Source organism: Pleurodeles waltl, chromosome 12 (assembly GCF_031143425.1).
Source record: "Pleurodeles waltl isolate 20211129_DDA chromosome 12, aPleWal1.hap1.20221129, whole genome shotgun sequence".
Classification (NCBI taxonomy): Eukaryota; Metazoa; Chordata; class Amphibia; order Caudata; family Salamandridae; genus Pleurodeles; species Pleurodeles waltl.
The window spans coordinates 625,681,223-625,709,166 of NC_090451.1; the positions used below are offsets into that span (position 1 = coordinate 625,681,223).

The 27,944-nt window shown below is 44.4% G+C and overlaps 1 protein-coding gene across 1 annotated transcript; it reads right to left on the minus strand.

Annotated features, from left to right (window-relative positions):
- Positions 1–27,322, minus strand: BGLAP (bone gamma-carboxyglutamate protein). Its single transcript, XM_069216755.1, has 4 exons — positions 27,232–27,322; positions 15,707–15,751; positions 14,652–14,721; positions 1–493 (listed from the first exon to the last, which is right to left on the minus strand). Exons 1-4 carry the CDS (start codon positions 27,290–27,292, stop codon positions 364–366), a joined length of 306 nt encoding a protein of 101 aa, XP_069072856.1. The 5' UTR covers positions 27,293–27,322; the 3' UTR covers positions 1–363.
- Between the last annotated feature and the right edge of the window lie 622 nt (positions 27,323–27,944).

Sequence of the window (27,944 nt, forward strand, 5' to 3'; positions counted from 1 at the left end):
TTAGCTCATACCGAGATTTATTGGAATATATTCAAGTCGTAAAAAGTTTTGCTCAAAGAGGATTGATCTTAAAAGTCCTACACAGACAAAAACAGTGTCCTTTTTGTGGACATTGAATTGCAAAGCTCAGTGGGACAGAGAAGTGCATAAAGCGGCCTGGAACTGTTAGAGTGGTACACCATCATGTTTTTTTCTCTTACCCTCTTCTAACACAAGCTAGGAACTCCATAAGTAATGTTAATATGGTGCACAAGGTTTAGCAGAGCCAGTGAAGCAAATAAATTTACAGTATTTTTCTGCTAATTGCAGAAGAGTTGACCTATTTGATTACAATATCAGAGAACGCCCACTAGTTCTGGTGATCTAGACTGTTCCATAGAAACGCCTGTATGCTTCCTGGAATCCAATGTGATCCGCCAGCTCATCACAGTCTGGGTTCAGCTCACACACCTCACGTTTGGATTCCCAGGGATCCGGAGGGTTATTGGCAAACCTGTAGAAAGGAAAAGGTGTGCAGATCACGAAACAGATGTGTTTTTCATCAAAAGCAATTATATATTTAGAGACAAAAAAGGATTAAGGAGTTGGTGACGAGAACAAATGAAATCTGTGAGTAACATTTGAGTCTCGATACAACTACTGAAAAAAATACTTCACTTTTTAATAGTAAGTCAAGATCCCTATTCATAAAAAGTAGAATAAGATGAAGGTGTAAAAGTCAACTGCTTTAATTTCTCTTTACTTTTTAACACTGCTTTCTCATTTTACTATATCCGATCCTATTGTAGAGTATTGGTTACTGAATTGGCTCATGGCAGAAGCTGAACACTGAAAGAGCAAATACGATCATCATTGTGGCCAAGTGGTACAGCTGTATACATCTGTTATAGACACAGTATTACCTTCTCCCAAACAATTGGCTGTGCATTCAATACCGCTCCAACACGATCAAATGTAAGTCATAGAATTCATGACTGTATTATATGTCAATTGAGATACTCTTGTAAACTTATTTTTCGGGCCACAGTTAGTACATTTTCTTAACAGCCAGAGAAATGCGCATAGGCTTGGCCTCTACGGAAAAAGGGATGATAGTTACTCCCTACCCCTTTCTTTGGGCTTTACTCTTAAGAGTATGGGCGGTATTGGGAATCTTACAGACCTCTACAAAATCTCAAACAGGATATAAATGAGGAATCATGTTGGAACTACCTCAAATCAGTTCACATAAAGACCTTGGTAATTTATAGTCAGTAGTCGTTCGCCTACCTGGCAGCCTAAGCATGGAACTCCCTCCCTGCACACCTAAGAACAACCCAGTACCATCTCACCTTCAGGAAGCGCCTCAAGACTTGGCTCTTCGAGCAGCAGTAACCCTCCCCCGACCCTCCAGCGCCTTGAGACCCTTGCGGGTGAGTAGCGCGCTCTATAAATGCATTGATTGATTGACTGATAGATAGTGTTTGTTATTTACTGATCTAATATATGCAATTAAATTATCACAATTACCCCCATAATACTGTATAACCCAGTAATTATTATTATATTAGAATGAACTGAATATTTACCCTAAACATTGTGTATCACATATCCCTAACAGATTAGTCCAGTCTCCCTTTACTGTCGGGTGCATGCGGCATGCAAACCTTCCTTCCATATTTGATGAAGTCATGATGACCCTCAGCATAGTGACCCTTCGGGCTGTACGTGTCCCAGCATCTGCAGCTCTCTACCCTGCCGAGAGAAGCTTATATACTCTGTTTCTTAACAGCAGCTCTATGGATCTTTTTGGGGCATCTCTTCCTCGGAATCCCATGCTAGATATCCTCAAGCAGCAATTTGTTTGGACAGAGATATTATTTGAAACTGAATTACTAGGATATGTTGTATTTCAAACCCAGTAGTGGACAAACCAGATTTTTTTGTGCAGAAAGTTAAGTTTTATCTACAGTTTGTGATTAATGAAGAGCACTGTAGAAACTGGAAGTTTCTCCCACTTAGGCTACAGCTCATATCCACACAGAAAATAAAATGAGCAGTCAGCATCTTTATTTGATAAAAAAATTTATGTTGTGGTACGAAAGATATGCCCAAGACACATAGCAACATAAACAGTCTCTCTCACAGTTCTATTGTATAATAAATAAGCGTGTATTCTGTAAGGAAATGCCTCCTTGGCATGGTTGCCCCCTGACTTTTTTGCCTTTGCTGATGCTATGTTTACAATTGAAAGTGTGCTGAGGCCTGCTAACCAGGCCCCAGCACCAGTGTTCTTTCCCTAACCTGTACTTTTGTATCCACAATTGGCAGACCCTGGCATCCAGGTAAGTCCCTTGTAACTGGTACTTCTAGTACCAAGGGCCCTGATGCCAAGGAAGGTCTCTAAGGGCTGCAGCATGTCTTATGCCACCCTGGAGACCTCTCACTCAGCACAGACACACTGCTTGCCAGCTTGTGTGTGCTAGTGAGGACAAAACGAGTAAGTCGACATGGCACTCCCCTCAGGGTGCCATGCCAGCCTCTCACTGCCTATGCAGTATAGGTAAGACACCCCTCTAGCAGGCCTTACAGCCCTAAGGCAGGGTGCACTATACCATAGGTGAGGGTACCAGTGCATGAGCATGGTACCCCTACAGTGTCTAAACAAAACCTTAGACATTGTAAGTGCAGGGTAGCCATAAGAGTATATGGTCTGGGAGTCTGTCAAACACGAACTCCACAGCACCATAATGGCTACACTGAAAACTGGGAAGTTTGGTATCAAACTTCTCAGCACAATAAATGCACACTGATGCCAGTGTACATTTTATTGTAAAATACACCACAGAGGGCACCTTAGAGGTGCCCCCTGAAACTTAACCGACTATCTGTGTAGGCTGACTAGTTTTAGCAGCCTGCCACAAACCGAGACATGTTGCTGGCCCCATGGGGAGAGTGCCTTTGTCACTCTGAGGCCAGTAACAAAGCCTGCACTGGGTGGAGATGCTAACACCTCCCCCAGGCAGGAATTGTCAAACCTGGCGGTGAGCCTCAAAGGCTCACCTCCTTTGTGCCAACCCAGCAGGACACTCCAGCTAGTGGAGTTGCCCGCCCCCTCCGGCCAGGCCCCACTTTTGGCGGCAAGGCCGGAGAAAATAATGAGAAAAACAAGGAGGAGTCACTGGCCAGTCAGGACAGCCCCTAAGGTGTCCTGAGCTGAAGTGACTCTAACTTTTAGAAATCCTCCATCTTGCAGATGGAGGATTCCCCCAATAGGGTTAGGATTGTGACCCCCTCCCCTTGGGAGGAGGCACAAAGAGGGTGTACCCACCCTCAGGGCTAGTAGCCATTGGCTACTAACCCCCCAGACCTAAACACGCCCTTAAATTTAGTATTTAAGGGCTACCCTGAACCCTAGAAGATTAGATTCCTGCAACTACAAGAAGGACTGCCTAGCTGAAACCCCTGCAGAGGAAGACCAGAAGACGACAACTGCCTTGGCTCCAGAAACTCACCGGCCTGTCTCCTGCCTTCCAAAGATCCTGCTCCAGCGACGCCTTCCAAAGGGACCAGCGACCTCGACATCCTCCGAGGACTGCCCCTGCTTCGAAAAGACAAGAAACTCCAGAGGACAGCGGACCTGCTCCAAGAAAGGCTGCAACTTTGTTTCCAGCAGCTTTGAAAGAACCCTGCAAGCTCCCCGCAAGAAGCGTGAGACTTGCAACACTGCATCCGGCGACCCCGACTCGGCTGGTGGAGATCCAACACCTCAGGAGGGACCCCAGGACTACTCTGATACTGTGAGTACCAAAACCTGTCCCCCCTGAGTCCCCACAGCGCCGCCTGCAGAGGGAATCCCGAGGCTTCCCCTGACCGCGACTCTTTGAATCCAAAGTCCCGACGCCTGGGAGAGACCCTGCACCCGCAGCCCCCAGGACCTGAAGGACCGGACTTTCACTGGAGAAGTGACCCCCAGGAGTCCCTCTCCCTTGCCCAAGTGGAGGTTTCCCCGAGGAATCCCCCCCTTGCCTGCCTGCAGCGCTGAAGAGATCCCGAGATCTCTCATAGACTAACATTGCGAACCCGACGCCTGTTTCTACACTGCACCCGGCCGCCCCCGCGCTGCTGAGGGTGAAATTTCTGTGTGGACTTGTGTCCCCCCCGGTGCCCTACAAAACCCCCCTGGTCTGCCCTCCGAAGACGCGGGTACTTACCTGCAAACAGACCGGAACCGGGGCACCCCCTTCTCTCCATTCTAGCCTATGTGTTTTGGGCACCACTTTGAACTCTGCACCTGACCGGCCCTGAGCTGCTGGTGTGGTGACTTTGGGGTTGCTCTGAACCCCCAACGGTGGGCTACCTTGGACCAAGAACTAAGCCCTGTAAGTGTCTTACTTACCTGGTTAACCTAACAAATACTTACCTCCCCTAGGAACTGTGAAAATTGCACTAAGTGTCCACTTTTAAAACAGCTATTTGTGAATAACTTGAAAAGTATACATGCAATTTTGATGATTTGAAGTTCCTAAAGTACTTACCTGCAATACCTTTCGAATGAGATATTACATGTAGAATTTGAACCTGTGGTTCTTAAAATAAACTAAGAAAAGATATTTTTCTATACAAAAACCTATTGGCTGGATTTGTCTCTGAGTGTGTGTACCTCATTTATTGTCTATGTGTATGTACAACAAATGCTTAACACTACTCCTTGGATAAGCCTACTGCTCGACCACACTACCACAAAATAGAGCATTAGTATTATCTCTTTTTACCACTATTTTACCTCTAAGGGGAACCCTTGGACTCTGTGCATGCTATTCCTTACTTTGAAATAGCACATACAGAGCCAACTTCCTACATTGGTGGATCAGCGGTGGGGTACAAGACTTTGCATTTGCTGGACTACTCAGCCAATACCTGATCACACGACAAATTCCAAAATTGTCATTAGAAATTGATTTTTGCAATTTGAAAAGTTTTCTAAATTCTTAAAAGACCTGCTAGGGCCTTGTGTTAGATCCTGTTTAGCATTTCTTTTAGAGTTTAAAAGTTTGTAAAAGTTTGAATTAGATTCTAGAACCAGTTGTAGATTCTTAAAAAGTATTCCAACTTTTAGAAGCAAAATGTCTAGCACAGATGTGACTGTGGTGGAACTCGACACCACACCTTACCTCCATCTTAAGATGAGGGAGCTAAGGTCACTCTGTAAAATAAAGAAAATAACAATGGGCCCCAAACCTACCAAAATACAGCTCCAGGAGCTTTTGGCAGAGTTTGAAAAGGCCAACCCCTCTGAGGGTGGCAACTCAGAGGAAGAGGATAGTGACTTGGAGGAAAATTCCCCCCTACCAGTCCTATCTAGGGAGAACAGGGTCCCTCAAACCCTGACTCCAAAAATAATAGTCAGAGATGCTGGTTCCCTCACAGGAGAGACCAACACCTCTGAAATCACTGAGGATAACCCCAGTGAAGAGGACATCCAGTTAGCCAGGATGGCCAAAAGATTGGCTTTGGAAAGACAGATCCTAGCCATAGAGAGGGAAAGACAAGAGATGGGCCTAGGACCCATCAATGGTGGCAGCAACATAAATAGGGTCAGAGATTCTCCTGACATGTTGAAAATCCCTAAAGGGATTGTAACTAAATATGAAGATGGTGATGACATCACCAAATGGTTCACAGCTTTTGAGAGGGCTTGTGTAACCAGAAAAGTGAACAGATCTCACTGGGGTGCTCTCCTTTGGGAAATGTTCACAGGAAAGTGTAGGGATAGACTCCTCACACTCTCTGGACAAGATGCAGAATCTTATGACCTCATGAAGGGTACCCTGATTGAGGGCTTTGGATTCTCCACTGAGGAGTATAGGATTAGATTCAGGGGGGCTCAAAAATCCTCGAGCCAGACCTGGGTTGACTTTGTAGACTACTCAGTGAAAACACTAGATGGTTGGATTCAAGGCAGTGGTGTAAGTAATTATGATGGGCTGTACAATTTATTTGTGAAAGAACACCTGTTAAGTAATTGTTTCAATGATAAACTGCATCAGCATCTGGTAGACCTAGGACCAATTTCTCCCCAAGAGTTGGGAAAGAAGGCGGACCATTGGGTCAAGACAAGGGTGTCCAAGACTTCAACAGGGGGTGACCAAAAGAAAGGGGTCACAAAGACTCCCCAGGGGAAGGGTGATGAGACAGCCAAAACTAAAAATAGTAAAGAGTCTTCTACAGGCCCCCAAAAACCTGCACAGGAGGGTGGGCCCAGAGCCTCTTCACAAAACAATGGGTACAAGGGTAAAAACTTTGATCCCAAAAAGGCCTGGTGTCATAGCTGTAAACAGCATGGACACCAAACTGGAGACAAGGCCTGTCCCAAGAAAGGTTCCACTCCAAACTCCCATCCAGGTAACACTGGTATGGCTAGTCTCCAAGTGGGATCAACAGTGTGCCCAGAGCAAATCAGGGTCCACACTGAAGCTACTCTAGTTTCTGAGGGTGGGGTGGATTTAGCCACACTAGCTGTCTGGCCGCCTAACATGCAAAAATACAGACAACAACTCTTAATTAATGGGACTAGAATAGAGGGCCTGAGGGATACAGGTGCCAGTGTCACCATGGTGACAGAGAAACTGGTTTCCCCTGGCCAATACCTGACTGGAAAAACTTACACAGTCACCAACGCTGACAATCAGAGAAAAGTACATCCCATGGCAATGGTTACTTTAGAATGGGGAGGGGTCAATGGCCTGAAACAGGTGGTGGTCTCCTCAAATATCCCAGTGGACTGTCTGCTTGGAAATGACCTGGAGTCCTCAGCATGGGCTGAGGTAGAACTAAAAACCCATGCAGCAATGCTGGGTATCCCTGAACTGGTGTGTGTGAAAACAAGAGCACAATGCAAGGCACAGGGTGAACAAGTAGAGCTGGAGTCTGGAAGAATGGCCCAGCCTACCAAGAGAACAGGAAAGTCAGTTGGGAAACCAACTACAACACAGCAAAAGAAAGGGAACCTCTCTTCTCAGGAAGAAGTTCTGCCCTCTGAGGGAACTGAGCCTTTGGAGCTTGAACCTTATCAGGTTGAGCTCTTAGGCCCAGGAGGACCCTCAAGGGAGGAGCTGTGTAAGGGACAAGAAACCTGTCCCTCTCTTGAAGGCCTTAGGCAGCAAGCTGCTGAAGAGTCCAAAGGCAAGAAAAATGGAACGCATAGGGTCTATTGGGAAGATGGACTCCTGTACACTGAGGCCAGAGACCCCAAACCTGGTGCCACTAGGAGAGTGGTAGTGCCTCAGCTGTTCAGAGAGTTCATCCTAACATTGGCCCATGACATTCCCCTTGCTGGACATTTGGGACAAACCAAGACATGGGAGAGGTTAGTCAACCACTTCTACTGGCCCAATATGTCCAACATGGTTAAGGAGTTTTGCCTCTCCTGCCCCACCTGTCAAGCCAGTGGTAAGACAGGTGGGCATCCAAAGGCCCCCCTCATTCCACTTCCAGTGGTGGGGGTTCCCTTTGAAAGAGTGGGTGTGGACATAGTTGGTCCACTGGAACCTCCCACAGCCTCAGGAAATATGTATATCCTGGTAGTAGTGGATCATGCTACCAGGTATCCTGAAGCTATTCCCCTTAGGTCGACTACTGCCCCTGCAGTAGCCAAGGCCCTCATTGGTATCTTTACCAGAGTGGGTTTCCCTAAGGAGGTGGTGTCTGACAGAGGTACCAACTTCATGTCAGCATACCTGAAACACATGTGGAATGAGTGTGGAGTGACTTATAAATTCACTACACCTTACCATCCACAAACTAATGGCTTAGTTGAGAGATTCAACAAGACATTAAAGGGCATGATCATGGGGCTCCCAGAAAAACTCAAAAGGAGATGGGATGTCCTCTTGCCATGTCTGCTTTTCGCTTACAGAGAGGTGCCACAGAAGGGAGTAGGATTCTCACCCTTTGAACTTCTGTTTGGTCATCCTGTAAGGGGACCACTTGCCCTTGTTAAAGAAGGCTGGGAGAGACCTCTCCATGAGCCTAAACAGGACATAGTGGACTATGTACTTGGCCTTCGCTCTAGAATGGCAGAGTACATGGAAAAGGCAACCAAAAACCTTGAGGCCAGCCAACCGCTCCAGAAGTTTTGGTATGACCAAAAGGCTGCACTGGTTGAGTTCCAACCAGGGCAGAAAGTCTGGGTTCTGGAGCCTGTGGCTCCCAGGGCACTCCAGGACAAATGGAGTGGCCCTTACCCGGTACTAGAAAGGAAGAGTCAGGTCACCTACCTGGTGGACCTGGGCACAAGCAGGAGCCCCAAGAGGGTGATCCATGTGAACCGCCTTAAGCTCTTCCATGACAGGGCTGATGTCAATCTGTTGATGGTAACAGATGAGGATCAGGAGGCAGAGAGTGAACCTCTCCCGGATCTTCTGTCATCAGACCCAAAAGATGGCACAGTAGATGGAGTGATCTACTCCGACACCCTCTCTGGCCAACAGCAAGCTGATTGTAGGAGAGTCCTACAACAGTTTCCTGAACTCTTCTCCTTAACCCCTGGTCAAACACACCTGTGTACCCATGATGTGGACACAGGAGACAGCATGCCTGTCAAGACAAAATCTTTAGACAGTCTGACCATGTTAAGGAAAGCATCAAGGTGGAAGTCCACAAGATGCTGGAATTGGGAGTAATTGAGCGCTCTGACAGCCCCTGGGCTAGCCCAGTGGTCTTAGTCCCCAAACCTCACACCAAAGATGGAAAGAAAGAGATGAGGTTTTGTGTGGACTACAGAGGGCTCAATTCTGTCACCAAGACAGATGCCCATCCAATTCCAAGAGCTGATGAGCTCATTGATAAATTAGGTGCTGCCAAATTTCTAAGTACCTTTGACTTGACAGCAGGGTACTGGCAAATAAGAATGGCACCTGGAGCAAAAGAAAAGACAGCATTCTCCACACCTGATGGGCATTATCAGTTTACTGTTATGCCCTTTGGTTTAAAGAATGCCCCTGCCACCTTCCAAAGGTTGGTGAATCAAGTCCTTGCTGGCTTGGAGTCCTTTAGCACAGCTTATCTTGATGATATTGCTGTCTTTAGCTCCACCTGGCAGGATCACCTGGTCCACCTGAAGAAGGTCTTGAAGGCTCTGCAATCTGCAGGCCTCTCTATCAAGGCATCCAAATGCCAGATAGGGCAGGGAACTGTGGTTTACTTGGGACACCTTGTAGGTGGAGGCCAAGTTCAGCCACTCCAACCCAAGATCCAGACTATTCTGGACTGGGTAGCTCCAAAAACCCAGACTCAAGTCAGGGCATTCCTTGGCTTGACTGGGTATTACAGGAGGTTTGTGAAGGGATATGGATCCATTGTGACAGCCCTCACTGAACTCACCTCCAAGAAAATGCCCAAGAAAGTGAACTGGACTGTGGAATGCCAACAGGCCTTTGACACCCTGAAACAAGCAATGTGCTCAGCACCAGTTCTAAAAGCTCCAGATTATTCTAGGCAGTTCATTGTGCAGACTGATGCCTCTGAACATGGGATAGGGGCAGTTTTGTCCCAAACAAATGATGATGGCCTTGACCAGCCTGTTGCTTTCATTAGCAGGAGGTTACTCCCCAGGGAGCAGCGTTGGAGTGCCATTGAGAGGGAGGCCTTTGCTGTGGTTTGGTCCCTGAAGAAGCTGAGACCATACCTCTTTGGGACTCACTTCCTAGTTCAAACTGACCACAGACCTCTCAAATGGCTGATGCAAATGAAAGGTGAAAATCCTAAACTGTTGAGGTGGTCCATCTCCCTACAGGGAATGGACTTTATAGTGGAACACAGACCTGGGACTGCCCATGCCAATGCAGATGGCCTTTCCAGGTTCTTCCACTTAGAAAATGAAGACTCTCTTGGGAAAGGTTAGTCTCATCCTCTTTCGTTTGGGGGGGGGTTGTGTAAGGAAATGCCTCCTTGGCATGGTTGCCCCCTGACTTTTTTGCCTTTGCTGATGCTATGTTTACAATTGAAAGTGTGCTGAGGCCTGCTAACCAGGCCCCAGCACCAGTGTTCTTTCCCTAACCTGTACTTTTGTATCCACAATTGGCAGACCCTGGCATCCAGGTAAGTCCCTTGTAACTGTACTTCTAGTACCAAGGGCCCTGATGCCAAGGAAGGTCTCTAAGGGCTGCAGCATGTCTTATGCCACCCTGGAGACCTCTCACTCAGCACAGACACACTGCTTGCCAGCTTGTGTGTGCTAGTGAGGACAAAACGAGTAAGTCGACATGGCACTCCCCTCAGGGTGCCATGCCAGCCTCTCACTGCCTATGCAGTATAGGTAAGACACCCCTCTAGCAGGCCTTACAGCCCTAAGGCAGGGTGCACTATACCATAGGTGAGGGTACCAGTGCATGAGCATGGTACCCCTACAGTGTCTAAACAAAACCTTAGACATTGTAAGTGCAGGGTAGCCATAAGAGTATATGGTCTGGGAGTCTGTCAAACACGAACTCCACAGCACCATAATGGCTACACTGAAAACTGGGAAGTTTGGTATCAAACTTCTCAGCACAATAAATGCACACTGATGCCAGTGTACATTTTATTGTAAAATACACCACAGAGGGCACCTTAGAGGTGCCCCCTGAAACTTAACCGACTATCTGTGTAGGCTGACTAGTTTTAGCAGCCTGCCACAAACCGAGACATGTTGCTGGCCCCATGGGGAGAGTGCCTTTGTCACTCTGAGGCCAGTAACAAAGCCTGCACTGGGTGGAGATGCTAACACCTCCCCCAGGCAGGAATTGTCACACCTGGCGGTGAGCCTCAAAGGCTCACCTCCTTTGTGCCAACCCAGCAGGACACTCCAGCTAGTGGAGTTGCCCGCCCCCTCCGGCCAGGCCCCACTTTTGGCGGCAAGGCCGGAGAAAATAATGAGAAAAACAAGGAGGAGTCACTGGCCAGTCAGGACAGCCCCTAAGGTGTCCTGAGCTGAAGTGACTCTAACTTTTAGAAATCCTCCATCTTGCAGATGGAGGATTCCCCCAATAGGGTTAGGATTGTGACCCCCTCCCCTTGGGAGGAGGCACAAAGAGGGTGTACCCACCCTCAGGGCTAGTAGCCATTGGCTACTAACCCCCCAGACCTAAACACGCCCTTAAATTTAGTATTTAAGGGCTACCCTGAACCCTAGAAGATTAGATTCCTGCAACTACAAGAAGGACTGCCTAGCTGAAACCCCTGCAGAGGAAGACCAGAAGACGACAACTGCCTTGGCTCCAGAAACTCACCGGCCTGTCTCCTGCCTTCCAAAGATCCTGCTCCAGCGACGCCTTCCAAAGGGACCAGCGACCTCGACATCCTCCGAGGACTGCACCTGCTTCGAAAAGACAAGAAACTCCCGAGGACAGCGGACCTGCTCCAAGAAAGGCTGCAACTTTGTTTCCAGCAGCTTTGAAAGAACCCTGCAAGCTCCCCGCAAGAAGCGTGAGACTTGCAACACTGCATCCGGCGACCCCGACTCGGCTGGTGGAGATCCAACACCTCAGGAGGGACCCCAGGACTACTCTGATACTGTGAGTACCAAAACCTGTCCCCCCTGAGTCCCCACAGCGCCGCCTGCAGAGGGAATCCCGAGGCTTCCCCTGACCGCGACTCTTTGAATCCAAAGTCCCGACGCCTGGGAGAGACCCTGCACCCGCAGCCCCCAGGACCTGAAGGACCGGACTTTCACTGGAGAAGTGACCCCCAGGAGTCCCTCTCCCTTGCCCAAGTGGAGGTTTCCCCGAGGAATCCCCCCCTTGCCTGCCTGCAGCGCTGAAGAGATCCCGAGATCTCTCATAGACTAACATTGCGAACCCGACGCCTGTTTCTACACTGCACCCGGCCGCCCCCGCGCTGCTGAGGGTGAAATTTCTGTGTGGACTTGTGTCCCCCCCGGTGCCCTACAAAACCCCCCTGGTCTGCCCTCCGAAGACGCGGGTACTTACCTGCAAACAGACCGGAACCGGGGCACCCCCTTCTCTCCATTCTAGCCTATGTGTTTTGGGCACCACTTTGAACTCTGCACCTGACCGGCCCTGAGCTGCTGGTGTGGTGACTTTGGGGTTGCTCTGAACCCCCAACGGTGGGCTACCTTGGACCAAGAACTAAGCCCTGTAAGTGTCTTACTTACCTGGTTAACCTAACAAATACTTACCTCCCCTAGGAACTGTGAAAATTGCACTAAGTGTCCACTTTTAAAACAGCTATTTGTGAATAACTTGAAAAGTATACATGCAATTTTGATGATTTGAAGTTCCTAAAGTACTTACCTGCAATACCTTTCGAATGAGATATTACATGTAGAATTTGAACCTGTGGTTCTTAAAATAAACTAAGAAAAGATATTTTTCTATACAAAAACCTATTGGCTGGATTTGTCTCTGAGTGTGTGTACCTCATTTATTGTCTATGTGTATGTACAACAAATGCTTAACACTACTCCTTGGATAAGCCTACTGCTCGACCACACTACCACAAAATAGAGCATTAGTATTATCTCTTTTTACCACTATTTTACCTCTAAGGGGAACCCTTGGACTCTGTGCATGCTATTCCTTACTTTGAAATAGCACATACAGAGCCAACTTCCTACATATTCCCTCCCATGCCCACACATTTTTCATATGAGGTTGGCTTTTGCAGTTCACCGTTGTATCCATTTTAACAAACACACTCTTGGAATACATATATATTCCCCCATCTGAGAGATTTTCCTATGTGGCTTTGTACTGAGATTAAGCTACCCTAGCCGTAGAAAACAATATTTTATTAATGTCAAGGAGGTGGATATTATTGAAAAGGGGAACTCCCAGTCATTAGTTACTGAAAAGAACCACATTACTTTAAAATGGCCCACTCCTTAGACTTAGGGGCCATAGTTCAGCCGGGTTGAACAGGGAGTTGCCCTTGTGGTCCCAAATGGTGGCGTTCAAAAGAGCGAAAGGGGCTCTATCATAGCTAGAGTGTGGTAGGGCTGGCAGCGGCTGCTCATAAGTGGTAGACATACCTTGGACCTCCTCGTTGCCCAGCTGCGATGGGGTGGATAAGTCTTTGCATCTATCGTCAAGTTGTTGTATAAGTTAGTGTGTCTAAGTGGGTCAAAACTGGTCTGTGGTTACCTGCATTGCTGTTCAGTTATCCCAACCAGGCTGGTTGGGGCGAATTGCTCCAATTGCAGTGGCACTAAGACTGATTTGCATATGGCTGATTCTGGTTTGTGGTGGCATGGTGGGCAGAACAATGATAGACTGGAGTGCAGCCCAAGTAATTACCTATGGCTAAGATTAACGTAAGCATTCCACCCATCACATTTTTGTTTTTTCAGTGAAACTCAAACATAGTCACTAGGAATTCCACTTGTTAGCAATGCATTCCATAATTTTCTAACATGCATGTGTCATTGTAGAGGTGCTTTCATAGCTCACTGTGCCTAAGGCACATGTAGGGTTCTTTATTTTTTGGAGGGTGGTAATGATTTTTTCGGTCCTCCACTGGAGGACCACTTGGCATATTTAGAGCTCCCCATCTGTCTGACGGGGACTTCTATGCAGAACCTTTAGGCACCAGTTGGGCTGAATGCACAGTAAGTGCCATGTTTTTATTGTTTATTTTTCCTGCTCTGACTTCTTTTTTATTTTTCAAAAACAAAATCTCAATGTGGGAGTTTGTTTCTGAAAACCAAAAATAAATAAATAAATCACTCTGATATTCAAGTGCTTTCTCTATTCAAATGTCTCCCTCCAAACTCCACATGGTCGATGGAGGTTATATTGCACCAGTTAGGTCACAGAAGACTGAAACACATCTGCGATTGCTTGCATTCCTGTTCACATGTGTCCTGATCCAGCAGTTTGGGCTGGTGCAACTCATTTGCTTTTGATTAGTCCCCATATGTAATAGGAAATGAATGAATATACCCAGAGGAATGCCACATATTTCCTTCTATCACTTATATTACCTAATGTTTTCTGTAATATAGGGACTCAGCTACAGCACATGACTGACACACTACGGATCTCCCATGTCTGAGGCTGCTTTTATTCCTGCTTAGATGGAAAGTGTTCAACAATTCAGGATGGAGTTCTCCTTTTGTGATGTGGTCAAGATTGATTTACCCATGGTTAATAGCCTTCTTGCTAATGCTGGATGGAGTGGAACCACACTAGAAGTCTCAGTTGTTAAAGGGCCATCGGGTGAATGATGGCAGAATAGGTCTCTAAACCAAAACTGAGTCATCAAGTAGAGCAACATTCTAGCATGCCTATTGTTTGTGATTGCTAGTAATGCAGGGCTGGGTAAAGAAAACATTGTTTTCCTCTGCACTGGATGGTCCCTTTAAGACTAATTCAAGCATACCCACTCATCTGATTTTACTATCCTAGTTAAAATGGAGTTTAGTTGAGTTGGTGCAGATATCTCATTGGGCCCTAAAAATGTTGCAAGCACTGTACCCAAATGTCCGGGGCCCCCAATAAAGGGTCTTGGGACACCTATGAAAACGCTGTAAGACAAGCAAGTAAATCCATAAGACAACGTTGGATGTGTATATTGTATGCATTAACTTTTTAATCCAATAACCAATGAGGAGGGAGCTAGGGCTTTTTGCACACACACACACCATATCCGATGAAAATTCACAAAGACGTTACCTGTAAGGGTAATAGCTCCTCTTCCCCCGCTTCTCAAAGGCATTTGCAGAGTCTTGCTTGGAAATGAATGCTGCAAAAGAAGACAAAACTATACATTTAAACAACTTTCTCCAAATAAATACTCCCACTAGGGTTGAAGTGTTGATTAGTTTTTGTTGTGGTGAGCATGATAATATGCATTGAATGTTTGCGTGGGTGTATATGTCCACAGACACTTTTGAAACTAATCTCTGGCAGGAAATTGCCCTGAAATTATAAACAATATTTTTCTACAAAATATACTAATACTGTAAGAAACTAATGGCAGGGCAGCACTGCCAGAAAAGGCAGTCAACTGTACCGAAGTATAAACTTATCACTGCACCAAATATTAAGGCTAAGGTGGCCAGGATACAATGTTTATGCCATCCTAGGTTGTTACCACTTTTATTTATCTATCCTGTCCAAATGGTGCTTTTTGTTAGTTGTTTTTTATCACTCAGTGGAGCAATACGCTTTTTGGAATAATTTACACATGGGATTTGGGATTCTCAGCTAGGTAATTTTACAGCAAAAGAGAGACATCGTATACTTTGAAACACCTCCACATTTTTTCCAAAATAAGTATATTTTGCTTTCTCTAAAATAAAAAAAAATCATTTGGTAAATACAATTGAAGTAAAGCAACTCTATCTAGTTTCACTAAGGATGAGATATTATGTTCTTAACCGATGAATACCATGATGTTAAAATTTTAACAAAACAATGCAGCAGTACTGAAGTGTTATATTACCTATCCAAACAAGTCCATAGTAAAACACATTAAAAGTACCTTCAAATATGCAGCAATAGTGATGTACTAATCCATGCAATAACATTACATCCTTGGGAAAGTGGGTGTGAAAATATTTACACAAGAGAAAGACTGATTTAGTTGTTGGTAAAGACCCTGTAGAATTTATGATGAGGGTGAGCGCTTCTTCCCTGAACAAGGGTGAAGAAGGCTGCAGTTTACCAGGCCTCACTATGTGCAGATGTCAAGATACAGGATGTGATGATCAGAGGAGTATACAAACCTTCGGAGCGATGAGTTTCTGGCACGCTGCTGGAATCAACCGCCGCTAAGAATGGAAAATTGGGAAAATATGTTACTTATTGCTACAAGAGATCTTGACTGATTTATGTTCCAACAATTCACAATTGTGGGACAATATTACCAAATACATACACATATATATATATTGTAGGTTTGAGTATTTATGGAGCACAGACTGAGTCAGAAAGCAATAGAGCGCTGTACAAAGAACCTAGAAAAAATAATATTGAACAGTAGTTTTCCTAATAGATGGTTTGCTTACCAAACATGAGCTTCATCTAGTCTCAAAATTAGGCAAAACAATGGTCATCTGTTCCCTATCTGTACTCCACATCTATGACTGTTCAGACGATGTAGAGACAGACCTTCAATTTAGTTATTGAGACTCCAACGCCTGCACTAAGCAATGTAGGCTTGGGCAACTATTTCCTTAAGTAAGCTCTTGTTATTAAAGTCATTCACAACATCTCCACTCATGGAAATTTCACAGCAGAATATTGACAAATTTCAGCAATCTTGCTACAAAGATGCATTGTTGACATGTCCACAAACACACATACGTGCCTCATCAACACTTACCATTTCAGTTAGTTGCACATTATGGAAACTGAAATCTCAAATCTAACAAGGTGATCAAGGCTGACGAGAACCAGTCAACACATTATAGCAGTAAATGCTCGCTCAGTAAGCTTTTAGGAACTGTTTGGGACATTATTCATCACTATCTTATTTTTTGTATTTGCAGATTTGATTATATCATTTCTATTAACTAAACACAGGGCTCAACAGCAGCTTCTCTGTTAACAGGACACAGAGGCAGACCTGGCAAACTCAAGGCATCAATGCACACAGGCAAACCAACCCATATAGTCTAGTTCTCCTTTTCAGAGCTTATGCATCTCCCTCGCTCTGCCTGGAATGGCAAAATGTAATTGGAAAAGGCTTAATCTGTGGGATTCATCTTTGTTATGAAGCCCCACCTGAATAAAAACATAACATATTTAGCCAGAGGTGCTCAAATCCAACTGAGGCTGCTTAGAAAAGTAAAGCCCTTCATCAAAAGAAAGAAGATTTAAAACATGTTTTGCAAGCACTGGCACTCATTGTCTCTGATAATGCCCTCCTGATGAGGTAGTCTGCAAAAATATTGTTTCAAAAATACTGAGAGTGACATATCATGCATTGTGCCACTTTGTAACTGTTTGTTCCATATTATGCCTGTGCCACGCAAAGGGGGCATTCCCCCTTTGAGGGAGCGAAAAAATGGCAAAAGGAAATAGAGATTTCCTTGCATCATTTTGTACAGCATTTTTAACGTCAGCTTAGAGCAGGCGTTAAAAGGGGGCTTCCATTATTTATAATGGGACCCTAGGTACTCTGCAAGATTTTGGAGCTACTCCTGCAGAGTACGTAAATAGTTTCATGAAAAATGATGCTACTGCCACCTCCCTTGCGCCATGGTGTGCCGTATTTTAAATATGGAGCACACATGGTGGTGGTAGGGGGGGTGCTAAGGGGTGCAGGAAAAGTGGCGCTGTACTCAGTGCAGCGCCACTTTTCATAAATCTGCCCCTTAGTGTTTTAGGTTTATTTTATATAATTATTTTATAGTATTTTTTAAAAAATAATCAGCAGAGCGAACTTTAATCTAGCATTATTTTAATTTGTTTTTGAGGATGTCTGATTTTTGGGTAACAGGATGAGGAGTATTTTAAATCTATTTGTTTAATATTTTAATTTGTAACATTTGTAATGTAATTTTGTTTTCAATATTTTTAATTTAGGAGAGAGAAAAGTAATTTTGAGCTTTCCAAAGATTAACATTTCCCTATAGTTACTTATAATGGAGCAGGAATAGTATTTATGTTGCCTCCAAAGTCCAGCACGTTTTCTGCTGTTATTTAGGTAGAACTGAGAATAATAAATCAGACCCTCCAAAATCCATCACTTTCCCAACTTTTGTTTCAGTTGGAGTGTGAAGAGTAAATATGACCCCTCCCAAGTCCAACACTTTCTCTGATGTTACTTACGTTGGAGTGGGAAGAGTAAACCTGGCCCCTTCAATATCCAACACTTTCCCTCCTGTTCCTTAAATTGGAGTGAGAATTGTAAATCAGACCCCTCCACAGCCCAACACTTGATATACTTTTGCTTCCGATGGAGTGGCTATGGTAAATCGGGACACCCCCATCACAAATTCAACACTTCTCCTATTGCTGCTCAGGATGAGGTTTTAATAGTAAAACTCGCCCCTCCCAAGTTCATCACTTTCCTTACTGTTGCCTAAGATGTAGTGGGAATAGTATATCTGACCCCATTAAAGGCCAACACTTTTCCTATTGATCATTATGTTGGAGTTGGAATTGTAAATCTGACCCCTCCAGAGTCGAACCCTCTCCCTACTGTTGGTCAGGTTGGAGCATGAATGGTACAATTGACCCCCCCCACCCTATTTTATATTTGGCGAGGGGGCAACTAAAACATAGGACTTCAAAATAATGTGCGAAGGCATTAGCAATATTTATGGGGGAAGGGTGTGCGTGTTGCCTAATTCATCTCTGGTATGTGCTGATGTTGTTCTTCTATTTGGGTCGGCCAGTAATTTGCATATTTTCTCCATGTTCATATATTCTACTCTGAGAGGCCAGCCAGTTGTTTTTTTTCACCTCAACTAGTAGTAAATGTGGAAGCTGCTGTTTGGCTTGTGGTAGCTGATGGCAAATCTGAGGTTCCTTAATGCAAGTGTCTTAGCTTTCTACTACTTCCCCCTCTGAGAGGAGGATGCATTGTGTTTGATCCATTTATATTCAGTAAAGGATGATATGGCCTTACTTCTGATTCCTGCTGTAAATGCTTCCCACAGGGTGGCTACCAAAGGCACTGTATTTGTGTTAAGTTGGATGTACTGCATAGTGTCCTCCTGCAGCATACTTCGGAATTTTAGCATATGAAGTATTAAATATGGGCAAAGGCATAAATCAATTCATTTTCATAACAATGTCTAGATGAAGTTGATGGCTGTGAGCTGGTGTTATGGAATAGCAAAGACTCTGTAGTTCAAATGGCTAGATGTGTTCCTTAACAGGTTGGATCTAGGCTTTCTGCAAGTCCTTGTGGGGATTTCCCTTCCCAAATGAAGCTTTCTTACAAATCATATTCCGGTGGATAGGACAAAATATCCTATCCTGATACACAGACAAGTCTACGCTACTGCCGATGGCTCCTCAGAGACATGGTAAGTGGGTTGAACAGGCTCTATGGGGGTCCTAAACTACTGAGTGCGAAAATGAGGGCACAAGTGCATCTGATAAGTCCTTCTAGTTCAGCCCACAGGCAAAAGCCCCTCCAGCGAGCGTTCCACACTCTACGGTGATCAATTAGAGCAGTGCTCAATTCAGCAGCCTCACCTCATCATTTTGTCATGAAAGCAGTTTAAATCTAGTGCAATGTTCCAAATCCAAAGGTGGCATGGAAGCACAAGATTTGACCCTGGTGAGGGGTGACAAACTAGAGCTCAGCTAGGCAGGCTAGAAGGCATAAGAATTAAGATGATACTGTAGAGCAGAGGTCTTCAAACTTTTTGAAGCCGGGACTCCTTCTCAAAGAATTTTAGGTGTAAGGATCCCCTCCTGACAAAAATTTCTAGAACCTGGTATTCCTCATCATTTTGAATTATAAATATCCCAATTTCACACAGCAAATCATTTTTACAGTGAGGAAATAATTTTAATATTAAACAGTGTTTAACAAACCAAAGGTCAGTGAGTGTGGGTGCGTGGCCAAAGGTGTAGCTAAAAACAAAGGTCCTCATTTATGGGGATTTGGATTAGGACAGTGCCACAAGTCTTCTTGCTACACTGCCCTATGCCAATACAAAAGGGCAGGAAAGGACCGTACTTATGAAATACAGTGCATTTCTGTCCTTCCCCACTGCGCTGGTGCACAAATTGCTGCGAAGCGCCAACGTAGGCAGGATTGTTTTTATGCAGGAAGGGGCACCTTCCTCCACAAAAACAATCCAGAGAGGCATTGTACCTCTTTCTATATGTGCGGCAGAACAACACACATCGAAAGGGGAAAAACAAAGAGAAATTAAAACATTTCTCCTCATTAGGCCTGCTCTGGGAGGCGTAAGGTTTTGCCACTCCTCCAGTTTGCGTGATTTTGTAAATCTGGGGCAGCGTCAAAATCCATGGGTGTTGCTTGGGAACACCCACCGCAATGACCATGGAACACCTCCTTGATGCAAAGTAAGGCAACGCAGTGGTTTGCACTGCCTTTCCTTACTCCATATCTATGAGGCCATTCAAAGCCAGGCAGGGTGGCTTTGGGGCACCTCATATGTATGATTGAGAGGCTTGTGCCGCTGGAACGTCAAAAAAAGTGATGCTCCACCAGCCCAAGCCTCTCATAAATAAACCCCAAAATATTCTAAGTTGTTTTTAAGTCTTTCACCGTCAGGTAGCTACATATAAATAACAGCCAGCTTAAATGAAAAATAAATAAAAGAAAGTTGTTACTCGTCGGGAAATGCACTGTAGTGCATTAGGAAACCTCTATTAGTTAATGCACCGCAGAGGTCTGTGTGTAACCGGAGAGCGACAGAATTAAATCTTGGTTGGTGCAGTTGAGAATACGGACATGTATTTTTAGGGCCACGAGGTCACAGCCTGACAGAAAGCAGTGTGAATATGTAAGGCATTAATTTTTACTTGTTATACGCAGTATAAGATACAAAAAGGTCTAGGATAAAGCTGTGCTTCCAAAATGTAGATTTAAGTAATACCAGAGCATATGCAATACCTTTTAATAGCTGTCCCTTCAACACCTCCAGGTGAAGTAAGGTCTGTGTAACTACAATTAAAAGCACACACACTTCTTAACTCTTGGCACTACCCCTAAAAAAGAATAAATGTTTGTCATCCCGAAGCTTTGAGTGATTTTGATCAGCTCCCAAGCATCCTTTACAGTTGCAGATTACCCTTTACATTTGCATATCAGCTCATGGAGCACATTTGCATTTCATTCAGGAAGCAGGCGCCCTGGTGTGAAGGCCTCCTTAGCGGTCTGTGGCTTTCGCAGCACAGGAGACTCAATAAATCAAAGTTCACTTGAGGCATTTTAACAATCGGGGGGGGGGGGGCAGGGAATGCGTGACCCTCTTTTCAGGACTCCACGGCCGCCCTGGGGGTTGGGAGCCCCAGATTTAAGACCTCTGCTGTAGAGCGAAGGTGGGGGAGGGCAGGTGCAGGGAGAGCTACTCCAGCCGCTTTCACTTCTGTGACACTGGAGCACTCAACCCCCTTCACACAGGTGATTAAGCACTTAATGCACCGTGCTTTCCTCCTAACCTCCTGGCCACCGCTTCTGACACTGGCCCCCAGAATGCTGCGCCTAACATCGGTGTCTACTGCCTGGCAATCTCTTCTCCTCAGCGTAGCTATTTCGCTGCCAACTTCTCCATCCGCCTGCTTGCGCACTCAGTCTGCATCCCAACATCCTCATCTTCTTAAGTGTTCCTTAAAAAAGGAACGAACACGATGTGATCTGGCCAGCTGAGGTTCAAGAGAGAAGTGGTCAAAAAATAATGCTAAGTTACAGGACTATTTAATGGCTCTGAATAGCTCCCATTGAGAAGATGCTACCAGGAACCTGCAAGATGAAACTAGATGCATCTAAACACAGGACCCCCATTTCATCGTAGGCCTCCTTTTGGGGTTATGTTTTTCATTTGGTTGGCTAAGCACTTCAGCGTGTTTTTGAAAAAGTGTATGTATCCTGCTTGCCTCACGGTTGATTGAGTTTGTGGAATGAACTTTTTAATAACTGACGCATGCCATGCACTTACAGTTCCTCAACTGCTTAGATCATGCTCCTAACCAAAACCTCTAACCTCAGTGACCAAAGGGCCCACTTAGCCCAGGGTGGCTTTGAACTGGAATGATGTGACATTAGGTTGCCTCTGAGACTATTTTTTTTTATGTCTGATCCAGTTATGATCTGCAGTGCCCAGAAGCCTAGAAGTTCTCCATCTCATTTCTTTGGTCTTATCCGTCTTATCGGAAGACCAATCAGCTTGCCTCTCCTTGGGAGTTGGTCATGATATACCCTGCTTCAGCTGGTGCGGAGTATAGTATCATCTAGCTGCTCACTGTCGTTGAGCTGCTATGTGTTAGAACTCATTGTCCGGGACACCTAAGCCTCCACCTGTAGGGAGTTTATACAGAGCCAGCGTATGCCCTTGTCAGTTCTAGCAGAATGGGATCAAATTCTTTAAATAATTTTGCAGGTATTCACACTGGCATAGTAGTAAATTAGTACAAGAACCTCAGCATTGTCATCATCGTTCCCAATGGTATCCTTCCCATCACAGACAGCGGAACAATCCTCCAAAAAGCTATGCTACCCCCTCACAGCAGTCCAGCTTTCCCATAGATCTCCGGTCCACTATTAACTCTTAGCATTAGTTGAGCTTATAATAAGGATATCCATTTTCAACATAGGAATACCTAATCGTAGTTTCTTCACTATCATGAAGAAATATCTTCAACTAGTTGTGTTGAAGGCCTTCTCTAAATCCATTATATTGCCAGTGGTTGGGGGTACATGTCCTTCCATGACAGAGTCTCCTAATAGTCGGGGAATGTTACATCCCGGTACAAACCTGCACTGATCAGGATTGACCAGAGTGGGTAGTAGGTCTAGCAGTCATCGTGCTAGTACTTTGCTCAACATTTTGTAGTCAATATTTAACATCCATAAAGGCCTCTGAGAGGTTCTATCTTGAGATTTCCATCCGGGGTTTGGAATAGCAACAATCAGTGCATCCCTATTATATTTGCAGGAAAATGCCTATCTACAAGTTCTGGCACTCTTATATCTGTGAGGCAAAACTCAAAGGTTAGTCATTATATCCATCCTCCTAGGTAGTGCCAGTATAGCAGGCCTGATATCGAGAACTGTTATTGTGGCTTTTACTAGGGTACTCTTGTCCTCCGCTAGAGCGTCTAATTGTGTAAGATCTAAATAACCCACCTCCAGAGACTTCACTCAGTTTTCCTCTTGATGGAGTTCTGTGTAGTACACAATAAATCTCAGGTGGATCCCACACTGTGTACATTGAATCTCACCCTGTGTGTAACAGATACTTTTCATCAGAGATCCTGTAGAGTCAGATTTAATCAACCAGGCCAATAGTCTTCCTGATTTAGCTCCCTCTGCATACCTCTTCATATACGTTTTACAGCCCAGGCTCTGCATGCATTTCCAAGAGCAGAGGATATTCTCTCCTTTCCCCTAGTGAACTTGTCTATATTTAGGGAGGTGTAGGCTGACTTGCTTCTACTAAATTAACGAGTCTACCGTAACTGGGGCCAGTTTTATCAACACTTTACCCTGGTTCAAAGTCACCAAAAGTGTCAATCTAGTGTAAAATGATTCGTTAGTTTCCAGTGCAAAACTTCAATTGTGCTGAAAAATTGTCTAGTACAGTGGTTCCCAACCTGTGGTCCGGGGACCCCTGGGGGTCCGTGAAGCCTCCTCAGGGGGTCCGCAACTGCTTAGTAAACTAAATAATATTAATACATTCGGTCCCCAGTTTTCAGTAATGACTGGTGAGGGGGTCCCCAGGTTCCAACAATTATAAAATGGGGGGCTACATAAGTTAAAAGGTTGGAAACCACTGGTCCAGTAGTAAAGCAAAGTAGCGCTGCAAGCTGCTTTGTGCTACTTTGCAACAAGGGGACGTCCCCTGGGTGATACGTAGGCGTTCCACACAATTTTGTAGACAGGGCTTTGCGCCACATAATACACCTCTCCTTGATCCAGAGACTAACAAGAAGAAATATTTTTATTTCTCCTAACTTTTTTCACTTTCCTTGTGTGCTGCACTGTACAGCACACATCCCATATGCATTTTTTTTAACGTTAGTCTGGAGTAAGGCATCCAAATTCTTAGCAGATGTGGAGCTCTCTTGCTCTCTCCTTGCCAGACAACCCAGCTCCGCAACTTTGGTTACTGCGCATCCTCGCATAACACAATGAGTAAATCTGCTCCCAATAACCATGCTTTGTGACAGCAAGCCCAGGGATGGAAATGAAGGGGCAAATTATTACAACTTTGCAATGCCACAAAGTCACACACAGCTAGGCAAAGAATAGATAACGTTATTGAATGTCAGCGTAACATTGATTTGCACTGAAAAGTACATCGACAGGCAAAGCCGATAGCGCTTTATGCTACTTTGCATCAAGAGGTGGATTACATGGGTAATACATGAGCATACCCTTGCTACCACTCATGATGTTTTATGCAAAGGCATTATCTACTGAAATTGGAAGACCGAGCTTTGCACCTCTTTCAGGTGCTAACAAGGAGAAATGTTTTTATTTCACCTATCTTTTCTCACATTGCATGTGTGCTGCCCTGTACAGCACTTATCCAGCGTGTGAAATTTTTTAAAGTTAGTGTTAGTTGCGCTAATTTTTTATAAATCTGTCTCATGTTATCCTGATGGAATGGAGTTGCATCACTTTCAATAGCCTGGGAAGGATAAATGTCTGAGGCCATCCTCCCAGGAATGAAGCCTGCAATATCATTTAGACGTCAGAGGCAGGTGCATTTACCCACTTAGCTATCTTTTCCATGCAATTAAAGTAAATGCCTTTCGTGTTTGAAAACTTGCACATACTCATAGTTGTTGCACGTGCTCAGATAGTAGTTACAGAAAGTCAACAGGGCAGATTTACCAAGCATCAGTCATGCAAAGTGTTGATAAAGCAATTTCCAGTGCAAAAGTTTTTGCACTGAAAAGTAGCTCTAAAATTAACACAAAAATACTGTGCCCTACTTTACATCAAGGAGGTGCGCCATGGGTGTTCTCAAACTACCATCCACAGCTTTAGACACACCAAAATAGTTAGACAGGGCTTTATGCCAAAAATAATACTCCATTGAAGCAGGAGATAAGTAGCAGAAATCTTTTCATTGCTCCTATTAACCCATTGCATGTGTGCCGCACTGTACAGAACACAATCAGTGGATGGAAAGTTTAAGATGCTGTCTAAGTATAGCATTTTGCACTGGAGGGGCACTGGAGGGGCACCCTTCCACTACAAATCCTATGCTAGCCATCATACACAACATTTTGCATTATGGTGCAAAGCTATGAGGGAAATGTGTGGTGGGGCTGGCAGGCAGTGTGTGAGCCAGAGATTGGGAATGCAGCAGCAAAGCATTTTCTTAGAAGATATGGTTCAACCCTTCTTTCTCCCCTACAGCAACGCAGCAAATTTGGTTGCTTCTCTGCATTTCACTGTTTTTAATAAATCTGTCCCTACACGCTTTTGGCAGAAAACGCGGTTAATTTTTATGGATCGGCTACACTTGGGTGTGCCCCTCTTTAGTGTGCCAGGTCTGCATAGCATATTAAAAGGGTGGAGATTGTAATCCGTATTCAAGCTGTGGTGCTACATTCAACTTTCAATTTGAGGCTACAGACACAGCTCAGGTGGGCCTGATCCAGGGGTCACTTTGAAATTGATACCATTCTTAGCTCCGCCTTTGAATCGGAAGAAAAGAGGACATATTTACATTGGTTGATTGATACATATTTGTTCGACTGATTAGGTAAGCCTGCTGTTAAAGCTCTTAGACGAAAGGATGGGGAACTATCTGTGCTACACATTGCAGAAGTCAGAAGGTATCCTGAAGGGTCTGCATCTCTGAGGGTGGTATGTCTGGACTGAGTCTGTGGTGCTTGTTAGAGTAGGCAGGAGATTTCCCATCAAGCTGGTTCCGCTAAAAGGCTCGAAGGCCAGGGAAAGTGTCCTTATCAGAAGTTAGTGAAGCAGGAAGATGTCCAGACAGTAAGGAGTCTCTGAAAATCATAGGCCCATATTTATACTTTTTTAGCGCTGCATTTGTGTCATTTTTTGACGCAAAACCGACACAAACGTACAAAATATAATTGTATTTTGCAAGTTTGCGCCGCTTTTGCGTAAAAAAAATTACGCAAATGCGGCGCTAAAGAAGTATGAATACGGGCCTTTTTATACGCTAAATTTTGCATACGGTTTAAATAACAGTAAGGACTTCTGCAATCTTGTCTATTAAATCAAAATCTATCTTGCTACATAGTCGTAATTACCAGTTGAACAGAAGTTACATTGTCGTCTGGGTACTCTTTTTCTACTAAATGTTAAAATCTACATCAGGTCTTGGTTCTAAGCAAAGGACAAACACTAAGAAACCAGCTGGCAAAGCTCACAGTGTTCCCTTTGGTATAGTGATAAGCTTTTGTTGTACCAACAGCCAGGGCCATTGGAATTACATAGCAAAGGAGGAAAGTATTGTGTATTGGTTGACTAAATTATGTGATCAGAAAAGGCAATATACGTGACACACAATGCAGCACAATCAGTGGCTGTATTGTTTTGCTATTTTGTGTTTTTAACACCCATTCAAATTGCTTGAGTGTAAGTTACAATTCATTAGCATTATTTTCACACTATAGGAATCAGCTAGTAGAAGGTTTCCAGTAGACTTTTGCAAAGGACATGCTACTTCTTCCCATTTATTATTATTTTTTATACAAACTGTTGATCTCTTCTAATCAGAAACAATATTTTTTTTAGTAATCTGCAAATTATGCAGCAAATTGGGCATATGTAGTAAATTCGTAATTATGGCGAAAAAGCGACAGTCGCAGAATCATGTAATTCCAGTTACCCTGGTAGTAACACTGAGTTTTAAACATTTTAGTTTATAGTCAGAATATATATATATATATATATATATATATATATATATATATATATATATATATCTATCTCAGGGCAGCAGGCACACTTGCACCGGGGTGTGGGGGCCTGGTGCACCCTAATTTCATATACAATCAGGGTGAGGGGGGCCATTTCACTTAGAGTTCAAGGCAATCTTGCTATGTCACTTAATGCTCACAAAGCAAATTCATTTCACTTGCTTGGAGACAAAGAAACCGGCAATAAACAGGACTATTAAAACCAAACAGATTTCCCGATTGGATTTCTAATGCCCAAGGATTCAGTATTTATCAGGTGTCACAATTATCGCCTCTCCTATGAGTTCAGCCAAAATATGGAGCTTCAATGTGCAGCTAAATCTCCACTCAGCCACTGGGCCATACCTCAAATTATCAACTAACCCCTACCACTTCTTAATCACAAAGGCACAGACCATTCCTGGTTACCTATTTGTCCACATAGCTTGAGGTTGACTCTAGAATACCTCTCATCTTAAACACAAAACCACACAACGGGGGAACCACCACATAACATCTAGGCTTTGACACTACAGAATACTCCTTCATAGCAACTAGACTACATCATCTCTCATGAACTGATCACCCCGCAACCTTGATTCTAGACAAGTTACTGAGAAAATAGATAACAATGATAACAGGTAATTACAGTGCATTGAAAAGGACATGTGCCTGGGATGTTGGTTAAAATTCCTGCCACTCCTACCTCCTTGGCAGAGACTAAGGGCAGCCAGTGCCAACAGGGATGCCAGGATCATAGACTTCATCTTCTTTTTGTCTTCCAGGCTTCTCTCGACTTCTGCAAATTCTATTGTGTCTGGTATCTCCAAGATGCTTTTATATAGCCTGTTGCATGTCCTGACTTTGCTGAACCAGAGCCAAACCTACATCCCCGATCCTCACATGGTAGAAGAGGCGGATTCAAAGAGCAACACTAAAGCCAAAAGCCTATCTGTCTTCCACTAAAATGGGAAACAAGGGCTGCCAAGGTCATGTGGTTACTGTGTTTGTAAACGTATCCTTCTTCAGAGACCAAGAAAATTCATTTAACTGGACACGGAACAGGCTTGCTCCAATAGAGGAAATCCACAAACAGAAAGCTGGAAGGAGAAAAGCTATAGTTACATTTTTGAAGTAACTAGAACCTATGATCTAGAGATTACATACATCCTACCACTGGTGCTTTAACCAGGTCACAAGTTATGTACAACTGATACTGTAACGTGGCCTGTCAAATAAGGCATATTGAGGAGTGTGGACCGTGTTGTGTTGCTTAGTGACTGGAATCTTGTCCCCTGCAGCTGTTCTGAATCTCAAATAAATGTTCACAGCCTCTTCATAAGCATGTCCCAGGCCCAGCTCTCACTCTAGCTGTCGGACCCAAAAGGCTGGATTCATGTCCACCTTGTGCCACGTTTT